Source organism: Labeo rohita, unplaced genomic scaffold (assembly GCF_022985175.1).
Source record: "Labeo rohita strain BAU-BD-2019 unplaced genomic scaffold, IGBB_LRoh.1.0 scaffold_126, whole genome shotgun sequence".
NCBI lineage: Eukaryota > Metazoa > Chordata > Actinopteri > Cypriniformes > Cyprinidae > Labeo > Labeo rohita.
The window spans coordinates 37,870-55,298 of NW_026127406.1; the positions used below are offsets into that span (position 1 = coordinate 37,870).

A 17,429-nucleotide genomic window follows, 5' to 3' on the forward strand; every position below is an offset into this window, starting at 1 on the left:
GCAATCGGGTAAAAACCTAGGACTAGTATATCAAATTCCAGAGCATGCATTTTTGACAAAACCCAGAATAACCAACTTCCTGTTGGGATTAGCTAATGACATAGAGTGTGTAAATTGTTCAACTTGATGAGTTCTATATGTGTACCGAGTTTCATATGTGTAAGTGCAAGTATGTGTGCTATATGACCCTCCAAATTCCAGGGGGCGCTGTAGAGTCCCCTTGCCACACCCATGTACCCGTCTCTGCCCGGCCCTAATGGCCGCAGATTCCAAGGTGTGTGCCAATTTTCAAGAGTTTTTGAGCATGTTAAGGGCCCCAAAACCCCCCAAAACCTTGAAGAAAAATAATAATAAGAAGAAGAAGAAATATAGCTGCAAGCAGCGATGACGGGCCCTCGCCGCCAGTGCATCCGCAACCCTGCTGCCATCAGAAAAACGGTGCCCAGCGAGCACATGCATTAACAATATCCCTGGACCAGTTTGGATTGAAGTGTTACAGCAATGAAAGGGTTAAAATCAAAATGCTTTTAAGTCATTCTGACACAATGAGAATGAGATAGGATTAGAGTAAAAAAGATTCTTTATCCTATGAGGTCATCTTGTTTTCATCCTTGGTATTACAGTCTTCATCTGCTAGTTTACACGTGTGATATTTTAAAAGTTTCTGCGGTCTCTGAAAACATGATAACCACATTTCTTAAGAATGACTTGTTTTTCATATGTAAAAAGTTGTGAAGAGTTAGGATAATGCACTTTAAATGCACTCTGTCTCTGTCTCTCTGTCTCTCTCTCTCTCTCTCTCTCACACACACACAGCCACTCAACTACCCCCAGTCACACTTACACACACACATACACAGACTTAATCCCATCCCCCGACACAGAGTTAGAGTGAGAGAGTTAGAGTGAGATCAGATGTTTGATAGTTTTTTAATTTTCTATTTTTAGTAGACTATTTTATATGACACAAGCCCAAATCTTCGAACCGCAAGGAGAAGAACAACCGCCCGCCTCTGCAATGACCTCGACAGCTCCCTCATCACCCAGACCATCCACAGTGAGAGACGGAGTTAAAAAGGTGAAATACTCCACGACTGGCATCGGAACCAGATCCAGGTCTCTTGAAAAACTGACACTGGACTCAGACAGCCTGTATGAGGATGAACTGAGGGACAACAGAGAGCACGTAACAACTCTCCCCATGATTCAAGTGTCTGGACCGGAGGGAACTGTGATGGTCTTCCGACCATGGAATGAGAGAGATTTGAAAGAGGCTATGTCACACCTGCCTCATCCCAAAGACTCAGGAGAAAAGTTTGCAACTGATCTGGACATGTTTTGCCAAGAGTTCAGCCCCACCATGCAAGAACTGAAGCGTCTACTAATGCTCAAGCTGGGGGCGACTGATTGGCATAAAATAAGACCACATTTTCCCACCACCAACCCCCGGAGGAGCCAGGCAGATTGGGAACACGCTGACAACGAAACGTACAGGCAAGCAGTTAAAACACTGTGCCAACAAATCAAGGACAACTTTCCAGCTAAAGTAAACACCACCAAGATCAACTACTGCACCCAGAAGAAAGATGAGTCTGTCGACGACTATTATGTGCGGCTGTATGACACGTTCAACAGATACAGCGGAATGCCGGAACCAGACGACAGAGGGGATGTTCCACAGATGTGGGAATCTCATCTGCGAAGCAGCCTCATGAGTGGACTGAGACCTGAAATAGCGACAATCATCAAACAAACCTGCATCGGTTGGGAGGATGAGAAACTGGAGAAAATTAGACAATATGCTTTGCATGCTGAAAGGCTGTTGGAGGAGAAAGGTGGACGAAAAGGAGGGAAGGAGCTTCAGCTGACAGCTTTGACTATGTATAAAGGTGGCCTGGGACGAGGAGGAAGTTTCAGGGGGCGAGGGCGAGGACGCGGGCGTGGAAGAGGAAGGGGACAAAGACTGTCTCAAATGGATCCAGATGTTTGTTGGTTTTGTGGTGAACGAGGACATTGGAAAATTTCTTGTCCATATTTGATCAATCAAGCGGCGGCTGATCCAGCGAAAGAGAAAGCAAAAGCGGACTGACAGCAGAGACTTGCACACCAGAGAGCAGAGAAGGAGGGGGGAGTCGGGAGCAAAGTCCACAGCGGCCACACAGCAGAAACAGATAAGAACCAAATGCACACACACACCTCTAACCCAGCTAACAGCAATGAAGTAAACTTGCTTGCTCTGATACATCATCACATTGCACGATTAGAAAATAAAGAATCTTTTCTTGACAAAAAGGTAGGCACATATAGCCACCTGAGTAATTTAGCATATAAACAAATGCCACAAGTTAGGTTATGGGTAAAAGGAATTGAAATGACTTTCCTGGCTGATAGCGGGGCTAGCAACTCAGTAATTAGAATGGATGAGCTAGATCCAATTCCAAAATTGAGTGGAAATTATGTGTGGTCAACTTCTGCATCAGGTCATACAGTTAGAGAAAATTTCACTGTACCATTGAGATGTGAAGATGAAAATGGCATGAGCTTTAAGCACTGTTTTCTTTTATCAGAAAATTGTCCTCAAAATTTGTTGGGGAGAGATTTATTATGCAGACTGGGTATTTCTCTACTATCCAGTCCAGACGGGATTCAAGCGGTCCAATGCCAAATTCAAACTTTGGCCGCAATTCAAGAATCACCGTTGTATGTTTATCAGTGGAAACTGCAAAATGATGAATTATGTGAAAAACTTGTCAACACTGCAAAAGACAGAGTTTCACCTAATTCTGAAATCATGCCATTGTCTGATTTACATTGCTCAGCACATGTATCATTTGGAAAAGATGAGATGTTTGAACAGAGATGGTTTCAATGTATAGACACAATAGACTTGGAATGGTTATTTTGGACAGAAAATAAATGTGCGGTTACTGTTGAACTGAGACACGAACAGCAACAGTTCTTTGATGTTGTGGACTCTCTTCCACATGTGTCATTGTCCAAAGCGGACGGTGACCATTGGGAAGACATCGGTCCTTTTGTAAAAGCTTGTGTTTTTCATGTGAATTGGATGCAAACAGTAGAGGGAAATGTTGAATACAACCCAACGCTGTCTGCATACCGAATGCGTTTGAGTGAGCCTGCTGTTACAGCTGTACGCACAGTCTGCGTGATAGATTGCGCAATAGCAGACCACTGCTTCCTCACAGAAACTGAAATGACAGCCATCCCAGCTCTTAAAGAGGTTCCAAAATCTGTCTGGGCCTCATCTAAATTTGATGTGGGACTGATTAAAAACTGTGAACCAGTGCAAATTGTTCCAAAGTCTGATTATAGACCATGTAAGCCTCAATACCCCCTCAAAAGAGAGGCTATTGAGGGAATAAAACCAGTTTTCGAATCATTGAGAGCAGCTGGAGTGATTGTGCCGTGTGAGGATTCCCCTGTGCGTACACCTATCTTCCCTGTCAAAAAGATAAGAGAAGCAGGCCAGCCAACTGAGTGGCGGTTTGTGCAGGATCTGCAGGCCGTGAATGAAGCGGTTCAAGCACGAGCTCCAAATGTCCCAAACCCTTACACAATTCTGTCACAAGTACCAGGCGATGCCGAGTGGTTCTCAGTTGTTGACTTATCCAATGCCTTCTTCTCTGTGCCAGTTCACAAAGACAGCCAATTTTGGTTTGCTTTCAATTTTAATGGTAAAGCTTACACTTTCACAAGACTCTGTCAGGGGTACAGAGAATCTCTGACCATTTTTAATGAAGCACTGAGAAGAAGTTTGGAACCACTGCAGCTGACACCAGGTACGGCATTGCTTCAATACGTAGATGATTTATTTTTAGCTGCAAAAGATGAAGAAACATGCAAACGAGACACTGTGAAACTTTTAAAACATTTGGCTGCTGAGGGTCACAAAGTTAGCTTGTCAAAATTGCAGTTTTCAAAAAGGGAGGTGACATTTCTAGGTCATGTCATCACTAAACATGGTAAATCCCTGTCTGAAAAACGAAAAGAGGCAATTCAAAAGATTCCAAAGCCTCTCACTAAAAAGCAACTAATGTCATTTTTGGGCATGTGTTCGTATTGTCGAACGTTCATTCCAAATTATGCTATTGAAGAATCACCTCTGAGCACTTTGGCTCACGGGAGGGGCTTGCAGCCACATGACAAACTGACATGGACCCCAGAAGCAGAAAAAGCATTTGAGAGGTTGAAAGCATTACTACAAACGTCACCAACTCTGGGAATCCCAGACCCAGAGAGAAGTTTTGTACAAACTGTTGATGAGAAAAATGGATTCATGACTTCTGTTCTGTTACAGGATCACGGGGGGAAGCTGAGACCTGTGGCCTATTTTTCAAGTAAACTTGACCCTGTAGCAGCAGGCTTGCCAAAATGCCTGAGAGCTGTTGCATCTGCAGAGAAAGCTATTTTAGCTTCAAGGGAAATTGTGGGATATTCTGATGTAACTCTGTTAGTGCCACATGCTGTCTCTATGATCCTGTTGGAACAGAAGACATCCCATTTGTCTGCTGCCAGGTGGCTCAGGTATAATGCAGTTTTGTTGGAAATGCCAAACATCACAATAAAACGCTGCACAGTGTTAAATCCAGCCACACTGCTCCCAACAGAGCAGGATGGCGAGGAACACAACTGTGTTGCAGCACTGGAACAGGTCTGTACACCAAGACCAGATTTGAAAGAAACCCCTTTAGAGAATCCTGATCTGATTTTATTTGTTGACGGTTCAGCTTCTAGAGATTCAGAAACTGGCAAAAATAGAGTAGGTTATGCTGTAACTACCGCATATGAAACAGTAGCATCTGGAGCGCTCCCCGCGCATTGCTCTGCGCAAGCGGCTGAATTGGTAGCATTGACAGAGGCTTGCAAAATTGCTGAAGGACAAACAGTTACCATTTACACAGATTCCCGTTACGCTTTTGGCGTCTGTCACGATTTTGGGGCATTGTGGAAACACAGAAAATTTTTAAAGTCAGATGGTAAACCTGTTCTAAACCATGACAAAATAGCAGCATTGTTGGAAGCAATTTTGCTACCGAAGTCAGTTGCTATCTGCAAATGCGTTGCACATTCTAAATGTGATGACTTTGTGTCTTTAGGTAACAAGCGAGCTGATATGGCGGCCAAGGACGCAGCCACAAGAACAGAGCTTTCTTTAACATGTGCTACAGTTAACAATGACTCATTCACACCTTCTTCTGATTCTCTTACAGCTATGCAAGCTTTTGCAACACCAGAGGAGAAGAAGCAATGGGTGAAGGCCGAGTGCAAACTGAAAAACAAGATTTGGCTGAGCACTGAAGACAAACCATGTCTGCCAAAACACTTTTTCCCACACTATGCAAAACTGGTACATGGCCTAGACCATGTGAGTAAAGGGGGAATGTTTGATCTGATGAATCAATATTGGTTCACGAAGGGATTCACTTCCTTTGCGGACAAATATTGTCAGTCATGTATGATTTGTGCCACGAACAACGCAGGCAGAGGGCAACAAATGCCCCAAGTAGCACACCCACCTCCAAATCAACCATTTGATCATATAATGTTTGATTTTATTGAACTGACACCATCTGAAGGCAAGAAATTTTGTCTTGTCATGATTGACATGTTTTCAAAGTGGGTGGAGGCTTTTCCCACATCCAAGCAAAATGCAGGTGCTGTTGCGAAAGCACTATTGTCTGAAATTATTCCCCGATGGGGAATACCAAGAAAAATTAGTAGTGATAATGGCACACCTTTTGCAAATGAAGCCATCACTCAGGTTGGACAGTTTTTGGGTATTGACATACGTAAACACACATCTTATCACCCGGAATCGGGTGGTTGTATCGAACGATGCAATGGAACGTTAAAGAATAAATTGACGAAGTGTTGTGAGCAAACAGGTTTGTCTTGGGTCAAAGCACTCCCCATTGTGTTGATGTACATGAGAATGCGGAAAAGAACCAGGTCTAACTTAAGCCCATTTGAAATTTTGTTTGGCAGGCCGACATCGATTGGAGTGGGACCAGAACCTCGACCACTGCCCTCTACAGCCTTGTGTGAAGATGACATGCTAAATTATTGTCGAAATTTGTCTCTTGTTCTTTCTCAGATATCTCAGCAGGTCAAGGACGCCTTACCCAGGCCAGCTGAGGGAGTCTTGCACGATATCAGGCCTGGCGATTTCGTGGTAATCAAGGATTTGAGGAGAAAACATTGGAAGGCAAAGAGGTGGAACGGCCCGTTCCAGGTTCTGCTGATAACGCACACCGCGGTCAAGGTGGCAGAAAGGGCTACGTGGATACACGCCAGTCACTGCAGGAAAGTTCCGACACCACCAGAGGGCGACACAGATCAGTAAAGTGATTGACCAGCTGCCCCGTGCCAAGGGGGACGTCTGGCTGACCGAGGTGAACAAACATACAGTGGTGTATGGGAGCTGAACACGCAGCAGCATCACTGTGTGGGAGTGATCTGAGGTCAGTGCAGGCCAACGGATGACAGCAAAAAGACGGATTCTGCCCATCACTGTAGAGGAGCAGGGACTTCTTGGAACCGACACATTGTGGTGGAACGCCAGATATTCATTCACCCCAATCCTATATAGCTGCTACCAGAGGAGAATAGGAAACGAACTGTGTAGAAAAACTAGACAAATAGTAGAGTAAACAAGAATTGTATATTAGGGGGTCTAAAGCAGGTCATTGTCCGTGTTACGAGATAATGCAACCCGACAGAAATGTAAAGAAAGTTTCTTCTGTTTGAACACCACACTGGATTTACGTTTATGTTCAAGTATTAGCGTATTATTGATTTTATTTGAGTTTCCTTGTAGGTCAAGAATATTTACAATGTCAAATGTTTGTTTTTTACCCTTATTAGAGTGATGGTGTGTTTTGAATCTTTGTGAATTTACACACTTGATGTTAGCTATAAGGGCATGTATCTTTTATTATTTACTAATGACCATAAGTGATCAAAGAATGATCAAAAGGGAGGAGTGTAATGGAAATTTTTAAAATCTACTAAGTACATATATTACATATAACACATTGATTATATTAATCTTACTTGATTACATTTAAGTCACATATGTTTTCTAATCAATTAACCTTTGAAATATAATCACTAGTTCTTATAAGTAGAATATAATGATTGGGATATTGTGTAAGAGTGAACTAATTTCTAATAATGGTTGCTGTACCAGGGACGGGCTAGTCTGAAAGTGACTAGACATTAACAAATTGACAAGTGATACCATGGGGTGATGTGTTCTTAACCATTTCATTGGTTAGAAGAGGGATTTTGCTACTTTGAAATGTATTCTTTTGACTATAAAACTCTGGTCTGTGAGCTCCACCTTTATCTCTTTGCTCACAGCCTGCTGTGTGTAAACCAGATCATTCTTCTCTGCAGAGAATAAAGCAAAACAAAGACAACCTCTCTTTTTGGTTTTTCATTCTCAGTCTTCACTATTATTTTATGGCTTTATTATATTAGAAAATCACCTATTTTTAAAACACAGATCTGATTCTAGCTGTATCATGACATAATCAGTCATTGTTTTGGTTATTCTACTAGTTTAGCATGTTGTAAGATGTGAGTTGTATCATAATAGAGTTATTTTGTTTTTTAGGACATTACAGTATCAGACTGGTCAATGATAATAATGACTGCTCTGGAAGAATTGAGATCCTTTATAATGGCACATGGGGGACACTGTGTGATGATGACTGGGACATGAATGATGCTGCTGTGGTGTGCAGACAGTTGAGATGTGGAAAAGCTGTGAGTGCACATGACAGTGCTCATTTTGGCCAGGGAAGTGGTGTGATCTGGTTGGATAATGTGGGATGTTCAGGAAGTGAATCATCACTCACACAGTGCTCACATTCTTCATTTGGAAAACATAACTGTGGTCATCATGAAGATGCAGGTGTCGCCTGCTCAGGTTACATATAGCTTTGGATTAAGATGTCCAAAAATCAGAGCTAAGTGTCTTGAAAATGTGGTATTTGCTTGTAATAAAAATAGTACTATGATAACTTAAACAACATAAACCTTAAGTGTTCGGCTTCAAGTAATAATAACTATAAAAAATGTCTGAAAATAATAGGGGCTATGCATGTTTGTTGCTTTGCTCCCAGCAATGTTAAACACATACAAAATACTTACACCAAACCAAAAATAACCTATTTTTAATCACACAGTGCTTTCATTTTTGATGCCAAGTACCAGATATACGATTGGTCAGTGGTTCTGACTCATGCTGTGGAAGAGTGGAGATCCGTTATAATGGCCAGTGGGGAACCGTGTGTGATGATGACTGGGACATGAATGATGCTGCTGTGGTGTGCAGACAGTTACAGTGTGGATCAGCCATCAGTGCACCTCAAAGTGCCACCTTTGGTCAAGGCAGTGGATCGATCTGGCTGGATGATGTTAAATGCTCAGGAAGTGAAGGAACCCTCACACAATGTTCACACCGTGGATTAGGAACACATGACTGTAATCATAGGGAAGATGCTGATGTTGTTTGTTCAGGTAAGTCAAATCTTTTGCATCTTGCCACAATATTTTGAATGAAATGAACAATAGAAATTACATAAAGCTTAAAAAATTCTGTGCTTTTACACATTATTTGTTAACAAAACTATGTAAAATAAGTTTTTTTCCCCTTTTTTTCAGGTGAGCTGCAGATGCCGACCCTTTCCCTGACCTCCACACATGCAGCTGTTTCTCATGGAGAAAATATCCAGTTCAGATGCACAACACCTAAACCAAGATGCAATGTTAATGCTGAATTCCAGCTCTTCAGAAATGGTTTATCTGTATCCTCCCAGACACGTATCTAGTGTGACTTTCAACCATAATGTAAACGTCTCACATCAAGGCAGCTACAGCTGCCAATACTCCTACCAAAACAACATCAAGTTACCTTTGAGTAACACTGTTAAAATCACTGTGGGTGAGTGTGTTCGATCTTGTCTCATTGCCTACTTCAGGGCTTCTGAATTCTGGCCTGCAAGATCCATTTACCTGCTGTTACACGGAGTGAGAGGCGAGAGGTGAGCGGATCCATATGCGAGCTTTTATTGTAGGGACGTGATAGATACATGGTCGTACAGGCAGGGTCGAGACGGGAGCAGACAGGTATATCACAGGCAGTAGAAGAGAATAATCCAATTAACAAGAGCGATAGTCCAAAAGGCAGGCGGCTAGACAGTCAAAACGGGATAACCAGGAACTTGGAACAAGAAACTAGGTAACGCTAACTAAGGGAATACAACAATACAACAATCCGTGGTTTGCAAGTGGAAAGACCGGGGCTTTAATAGCGCCACTGATTGGTCGCGGGTGAAGTGCAATGGCTGATGGGGAATGTAGTCCGGGGTGTGGTGCAACAGTCTGTGTGTGACAGGGCGAGAGTGACATCTGGCGGTGGGCGGACAGCGGGACACCGACCAGATTCGTGACATAGCCCCCCCCCCAAGGAGCGGCTTCCAGACGCTCCAACAGAATAACAGTCCAGGGGAGCGGTGGGGCGGGAGCGAGACAGGGCGAGGGCTGGAGGACCAGGTCCCTGCGGAGGACCCGGTGATTGAGGCAGGACCGGCAGAGCAGGAACCCTCCAGGGTGGAGCAGGAGGCGGAGCAGGCGACGCAAGAGCCCTCCAGGGCGGAGCCGGAGGCGGGACAGGCGACGCAAGAGCCCTCCAGGGCGGAGCCGGAGGCGGGACGTGAGGTGCGGGCGCCCTCCAGGGTGGAGCAGGAGGCGCAGGAGCCCTCCGAGGCGGAACAGGTGGCGGAGCGGCCCTCCAGGGCGGAACAGGAGGCGGAGCAGGAGGCGGAGCAGGAGGCGGAGCAGCCCTCCGGGGCGAAACAGGAATCTGCGTCACGGTCTGGGACCTGGGGAAAGCAGGGACAGAGGAGGCAGACAGAATAGGGGAAGAAGGCGCAGCAGCCCTCCAGGGCGGAGCAGGAGGTGCCGCAGCCCTCCGGGGCGGAACAGGTGGCGCAGCAGCCCTCCGGGGCGGAACAGGAACCTGCGTCATGGTCTGGGACCTGGGGAGAGCAGGGACAGAAGAGCCAGAGAGAATAGGGAGAGAAGCAGAGAGACCGAAGGATAACGCCGCCCCCATAGGAGGTTCTACAGCAAATGCTGACACCTCTGGGGGCAATGGCGCAGCTTCTCTGATGGGGAAGGCCTCTGGAGCAGACTTGAGACCAGACGGGACCTCTGGAGCAGATTTGAGACCAGACGGGACCTCTGGAGCAGGCTTGAGGCCAGACGGGACCTCTGGAGCTGTCTTGTGAACTGTCGTGGCCACTGGAGCTGATTTGTGAACAGACGTGGCCTCAGGGATTGACTTGGGAACAGACGTGGCCTTAGGGGCACAGTGTGCAGCCCACACACACCAAATGGCAACCGCCATTAAAGGAAGAGCAGCAGCGGGAGGTTGTGGTGGGTCCAGTACGCTGGCTATCATGATAGGCCGTGATCCTAGGATGTCTGACGAGATGTGACTTGGCTTAGGGTCGTCGGACGGGGCATGACCTGACTCTGGGCCGTCGGACGGGGCATGGTAAGGCTCTGGGTGGTCAGACGAGACATGACGTTGCTCAGGACGGACCGACGAGACGTGACTAGGCTCTGAACGGACAGACGAGACGTGACTTAGTTTGTGAAGTCCAGTAGTGGGTTGACTTGGTTTGTGGTGACCAACTGTGACTTGGCTGGGCTCTTGGAGACCAGCCGTGACCTGGCTAGGCGCAGGGACAACGGCTGTGGCATTCCTGGACTTGTGACTTGGGAGCGAGAGCTCTGGGGTTTCAGAAGAGACGTGAGGAGGCTCTGGCCAGGCAGGAGCAACATAGCGTGGCTCGGGCGAGACGTGACTTGGACTTGAAGGAACGACTGTGACTTGGCCTGGCTTATGGAGATCAGCGGTGACTTGATCTGACACAAGAAGACCAGCGGTGACTTCGAACCGGCTTGTGAAGATCAATGACTTTCTTGACTTAGGAACCACGACTGTGACCTTGCTCGACTCAGGAGGAGCGGCCCTGACTTCACTTGGCTTGTGAAGGTTAACAATGACTTTACTCGGCTCAGGAACAACAGCCTTGAGGTTGCTTGACGCAGGAACAACAGCCTTGACGTTGCTGGACTTGGAAGCTTGACTGGACTTGGAAGCTTGACTTGGCTCTGGAATAACAGTAGCAGCTTGACTTGGCTCATGAGGATCTGCTATAACCTGGCTTGGCTCATGGAGATCCGCTGTACCGGGACTTGACTCATGAACGACATGGCTTGGCTCAGGAGCAACAGCTGTAACGTGACTTGACTCAGGAACAACAGCTGTAGCGTGACTTGACTCGTGGGGAACAACTGTAACTTGGCTTGACTCGTGGGGAACAGCTGTGACCTGGCTTGATTCGTGGAGAACGGCAGCTGTGTCTTGACTTGACTCTGTGTCTTGACTTGACTCAGGGGTAGCCGCCGCGACGTGAAGGAGCGCCACTTTAGCTGCCCATACTGTCATTAGGGGTGTGTCCAGCACGTGGGCCATCATGACCACAGGTGGCGTCCGGGTGCTGACCACAGGTTCTGGAATGGCAGCCATATTGTGGAGTGGCTTGGAGACGGCGGCCATCTTGTGCAATGGCTCTGCACAAGGAAACATAGCTCCAGCTTGACTTGACACAGGAAACACAGTTGCAATCTGACTTGACTTGGAAACTTGACTTGACTCAGGAAGCACAGCTGCAACTTGACTGGACTCGGAAACTTGACTTGACTCAGGAAATGCAGCTGTAACCTTATATGGCTCTGGTATGGCAGCTGTGACGTGACGGAGCTCTGTTCTCGCCGCCATCTTGTGAACGGGCTCCGCCGTCGCCGACATCTTGTGAGCGCACGCCGGCGCCGCCGCCATCTTGCAAACGGGCACCGCAGTCGCCGCCATTTTGTGCACGGGCTCTGTTGTCGCTGCTGTATCATGAATGCGCTCCGACGCGGCCGCCATCTTGTGAACGGGCGCAGCTGTTGCCGCGATTAGATGAGCGCCATTTCACGAGCGATCCAGGCGGCAAACGTGTTTGTGGGATCGTGCTCCGGCATGACCGCCAATCTGCGAGTGGGACGCGCGGTCGCCATTACTGCGTTGTCGCATTCCCTCTCTGCGACCCCCACGGTGCACGGCGAACCCACACACAACAACGCAAAGTTCATGAACGTTACTAGCGAAGAGCGCGGACCCTCGCGTCTCAGTCTCGCCTTTAACGGCTCGTTCACGCCATCACAGAATATCTCAATCTTAGTACAGTCCGGTAGGGTGGAATAATTGGAAATAGAAATGAACTCACGGATGTAACGATCCAGCGTGTGTGATCCCTGTTTGATCCTGAAAAGTGTTCTGTCTGTGTCCATATCTGTTGACTGTCCGGGGGTGAAGCTGCTGGATCCTGTTGTGACGGACTGTTCTGTTACACGGAGTGAGAGGCGAGAGGCAAGCGGATCCATATGCAAGCTTTTATTGTAGGGACGAGACAGATACATGGTCGTACAGGCAGGGTCGAGACGGGAGCAGACAGGTATATCACAGGCAGTAGAAGAGAATAATCCAATAAACAAGAGCGATAGTCCAAAAGGCAGGCGGCTAGACAGTCAAAACGGGATAACCAGGAACTTGGAACAAGAAACTAGGTAACGCTAACTAAGGGAATACAACAATACAACAATCCGTGGTTTGCAAGTGGAAAGACCGGGGCTTTTATAGCGCCGCTGATTGGTCGCGGGTGAAGTGCAATGGCTGATGGGGAATGTAGTCCGGGGTGTGGTGCAACAGTCTGTGTGTGATACACATTCCTGTCCTAAAATGTGTCTCATCACTGTGTCTAAACCAACAACATGCCTATTAGATCCCATATCCACTAAATTGCTGAAAGAATTGTTACCTGTGGTAGAAGAACAGCTTCTCAATATTATCAACTCATCGTTATCTTTAGGTCACGTCCCTAAACCATTCAAGCTGGAGGTTATCAAGCCTCTTATTAAGAAACCACAACTAGACCTTAGTGAACTGGCAAATTACAGACCCATTTATGTCTAAAATTTTAGAGAAAGTTGTATCTACTCAACTGTGCTTATTCTTGTAAAAAAAATGATATCTATAAAGAATTTCAGTCAGGTTTCAGGCCCCATCACATCACAGAAACTGCACTTGTTAAAATCACTAATGACTTGCTTCTTGCGTCAGACCAAGGCTGCATCTCATTGCTAGTTTTACTTTATCTTAGTGCTGCGTTTGACACTATAGATCATGACATACTAATAGATCGACTACAAAATTATGCAGGTATCCAAGGGCAGGCTTTAAGATGGTTTGGATCCTACCTGTCTGATCGCTACCACTTTGTTTATTTAAATGGGGAGTCATCTCATTTATCACCAGTAAAGTATGGAGTGCCACAAGGATCTGTTCTAGGTCCTCTACTATTTTCAATATACATGCTGCCCCTTGGTAATATTATTAGAAAACATGGCATTAGTTTCCATTGTTATGCTGATGATACTCAACTATATATCTCAACAATCAAACTTCTAAATTATCTAAGTTAACAGAGTGTGTTAAAAATGTAAAAGACTGGATGACCAATAATTTTCTGCTATTATATTCAGATAAGACAGACATATTACTTATTGGACCAAAAAACAATACACAGGAACTTTTGACTTACAATTTACAACTAGACGGATGTACTGTTACTTCCACTACAGTCAAAAGCCTGGGTGTTATATTAGACAGCAACTTGTCTTTTGAAAATCATATTTCTCATGTTACAAAAACAGCATTCTTCCATCTTAGAAACATTGCCAAGCTGCGAAACATGTTACCTGTTTCTGATGCAGAAAAGCTAGTTCACGCATTCATGACCTCTAGACTGGACTTTTGTAATGCACTACTAGGTGGTTGTCCTGCATCTTCAATAAACAAGCTACAGATAGTCTAAAATGCAGCTGCTAGAGTCCTTACCAGGTCAAGAAAATATGATCATATTACCCCAATTTTAAAGTCTTTGCACTGGCTACCTATTAGGTTCCGCATCAGCTATAAAAGAGTACTTCTTACCTATAAGGCACTTAATGGTTTAGCTCCTGCGTACCTAACTAGTCTTCTACCACGCTACAATCCATCATGCTCCCTAAGGTCGCAAAACTCTGGACTGTTGGTAGTACCTAGGATAGCAAAGTCTACTAAAGGAGCTAGAGCTTTTTCACATTTGGCACCCAAACTCTGGAACAGCATTCCTGATAACGTTCGGGGTTCAGACACACTCTCTCTGTTTAAATCTAGATTAAAGACACATCTTTTAGCCAAGCATACAAATAATGTGTCTCATAAACTGTTCCTGCAGTTATATCTGATCAAATGTTCATTATTAATCTTTTAGCTCTGGTTTAACAAATCTTTCTTTTCTTAGTTTGAACAGCAGCTACGCTAATTATGTTTTATCTCTGTTTCTGCCATGGGATTGATATCCTGTGGTAACTAGGAATTCACAAGCTCCAGTCTGGATCCAGAACACTTAAGAAGAGATGATGCCAACCCCACAGAGGACTTCAGATAATACCAACCCTGAAACAACATACAGCACTACTGAATTCTGCTACTACTGTTTGATTACATCATTAATTGATCTTTACCACACATCTCTGCCATATGTACATCAAGCTACTACTACATATATTGTAAAAATGTCAATTTGGTGTAAAGTTGCTTTGCGATATGTACAATATGTATCGTGAAAAGCGCTATACAAATAAATTTGAATTTAAAAATTCAGTGATTCGGCTCGGCTATGTGATTCAGTTCGCCAGGCATCTGCCCAAGTTCAGTGGCGTCCTTTTCACCTTGGTCTGAGGCAACAGTGCAACTGTCTTGTGGCAGGAGATTGCCAACCTTCTAGCAAAGGACGCAATACAGCCTGTCCCCCCAGCTGAGATGAAGAAGGGTTTCTACAGCCCTTAGAATGGTGGTCTGGAGACCAATTCCTAGATCTTCGAGTGTTGAATCGGGCCCTCCACAGGTGTTCAGCAAAAGGATTGGTTCATGGCAATAGACCTGAAGGATGCATACTTTCATGTCTCTATCCTCCCTTGGTATCGACCGTTTCTTCGGTTGGCCTACGAAGGACAAGCATATCAGTACAAGGTCCTCCCTTTCGGGCTCTCCCTGTCACCTTGCATCTTTACGAAGATTGCGGAGGCAGCTCTTGCATGAGCAGGTGAAAACAGCCTCCAGGATACTGAGATTCAGTGGAAAGATAATGGTGAAACTGTGGACCACTGGTCTTTGAGGTTCCATGTTAAATAATCCATCAAGAACATTGTGGAAGATGCTGGGCTAGTCCACTAGAAAACAACAGGGGCACATTCACGGTGCATTTAGAAAGTGTTCAGACACCTTCAGTTTTTTCACATAAATGTACACTACATTCCTCTTAATGACAGTAAAAGAGAGAGAGATTTGTGGTAACTTGTCAAATACATTGAAAAGAAAAAAAATGACAAATATCATATTGACATATACTGACCAGCCACAACATTAAAACCACCTGCCTAAACTCTAAAAAGTGCAGGGTTAAATACAACCCAGTGCAGAGTGAAATATGGACAAACCCAGCAATAACTGAATAACTAAACATTTAACCCAACCTCTAGGTCAAAACAACCCAATCAGTGGATTTGTCCATATTTCACCCAGAGATGGGTTTTATTCAATATTGTAGATCTTCCAATGATGTGTCCTGCATCTTATTCCCAGGTAAAATATGCACAGTTACCAGGCCATCCATTAGAAGATAACGTGATTCATCAGACCAGGCATGTTTCCTTGCATCACTTTCAGTGTTGCCATTTTGGGCAGTTTTGAATTTGATTGTGTGGGTAAAAATTACTTTGGGCGGCTGGACAAAATTAAGGCTTTTTTGGGGTCAATTTAGCAGTTTTGCAAACATCTAAAGTGCATAGGTTAATTGGTTGAAAAACAAAACTTAAGTGTGCATGTACTGCACACTCCCTCTGTGAAGTCCCCTGGTGCTGATGTTGACATTGCCTGCCCCACTTTTAGCCAATCACGACTCACAAGGGATCAGCAGACGGACATGATGATTCATGAGTGATAGTTTTTAGCGTGATAAGGGATCCGATTTTGAATGTATAGCTGTATAGTCAAGCAATCACAATGCCAGAGTGGCCTAAATATAGTATGGTAAAGAGTTACAACAGTGACTCTCACAATGTAAATTATATGTGTGGAAGAAAATTGTAAAGACTCTCATGTAAAACTGAAAAGCAGAGCTGGTGGATTTGATTGGTTTTGGTTTCCATAAAAAATACATGTCATTCAGGCCAGTATGGCTAGTTTATAAGCCGTGGCCTAATGGTTAGGGAGCCGGGCTTGTAACCGAAAGGTTGCGGGTTCGAGTCCCAGGTCTGGCAGGGATTGAAGGTGGGGGAGTAAATATCAGCGCTTTCTCCACCCTCACATCATAGTCCCTGAGCAAGGCACACCCCCAGTTATAAGCAATATGGCTGCCCACTGCTCTGGGTGTGTGTGCGTATACTACTGTGTGTGTGCACTTGGATGGGTTAAATGCAGAACAAATTCTGAGTATGGGTCACCATACTTGGCCACACGTTACATACATTCCACTTCTCATGTCAGCGTAATAATAACACAAAGAGGTCTAAGTTTATCACGTATCATGCCTCCACACACACAGGCAAACTCATGATCATAATAGTAGAATATCATGATATACAAATGGCCATATTCACTTTGATAATACTTGATTAATTTATATTTTAATGAATTAAAATCTTCTACATGATCATTACAAAAGTGTGCATGAAATAGACTGAACACGGAAGCTCAAACTAGTTTTTCCTGGATTTAGTGTGTAAATCAATTGTAAATATTTATGCATTGGATGCTTTGCAGCTATGGTAAATATTGCATTTTAGATGCTTTCATTATGATATACTGACTAGGTTTACAAAAGTTTTATTAAAGTGACAGCATATCTAACTTTGGGAAATAAAGCTTGCATCTTTCCAGCTGTATTCACTGGCACCTGTGATGTTACACTGGCCTTGTGCTGAAATAAACATTACTAAACATACTCGCACCCCAAGGCAGAGCAGTTCATGTGCTGTGAGATGGTTTCATTTGATTATACTGGTTGGGTTTACAAAAGTTTATAAAATCGACAGCATATTTTTAGATATGTAATTGTGTTTTTGAATTTTTGAAGATTATATTGCAAGTGTGTTGAAAATAAAACAATAACAGCCAAATATCAAACCTAACGGTAAATCTCCACTATATAGCGGCAAAGCTCAGTGCCACTGACAGAATG

At 44.7% G+C, this 17,429-nt stretch overlaps 2 protein-coding genes across 2 annotated transcripts; both read left to right on the plus strand.

The window, feature by feature from the left end:
• Positions 1–2,182: 2,182 nt before the first annotated feature.
• Positions 2,183–7,448, plus strand: LOC127157931 (protein NYNRIN). The gene has a single exon (XM_051101105.1). The coding sequence runs from the start codon at positions 2,183–2,185 to the stop codon at positions 6,362–6,364; it is 4,182 nt and encodes a 1,393-aa protein (XP_050957062.1). The 3' UTR covers positions 6,365–7,448.
• Positions 7,449–8,156: 708 nt separating this feature from the next.
• LOC127157927 (deleted in malignant brain tumors 1 protein) lies at positions 8,157–8,908 on the plus strand. Its single transcript, XM_051101101.1, has 2 exons — positions 8,157–8,547; positions 8,692–8,908. The coding sequence occupies exons 1-2, from the start codon at positions 8,337–8,339 to the stop codon at positions 8,856–8,858; spliced, it is 378 nt and encodes a 125-aa protein (XP_050957058.1). The 5' UTR covers positions 8,157–8,336; the 3' UTR covers positions 8,859–8,908.
• The last annotated feature ends 8,521 nt before the right edge of the window (positions 8,909–17,429 follow it).

Excerpts from the sequence above, each read along its gene's own strand:
- LOC127157931 (XM_051101105.1), top strand. The coding sequence starts at position 2,183 with ATGCACACACACACCTCTAACCCAGCTAACAGCAATGAAGTAAACTTG.
- LOC127157927 (XM_051101101.1), top strand. The coding sequence starts at position 8,337 with ATGAATGATGCTGCTGTGGTGTGCAGACAGTTACAGTGTGGATCAGCC. Across the intron at positions 8,548-8,691 it reads TGCTGATGTTGTTTGTTCAG|GTGAGCTGCAGATGCCGACC; the intron begins GTAAGTCAAATC and ends CCTTTTTTTCAG.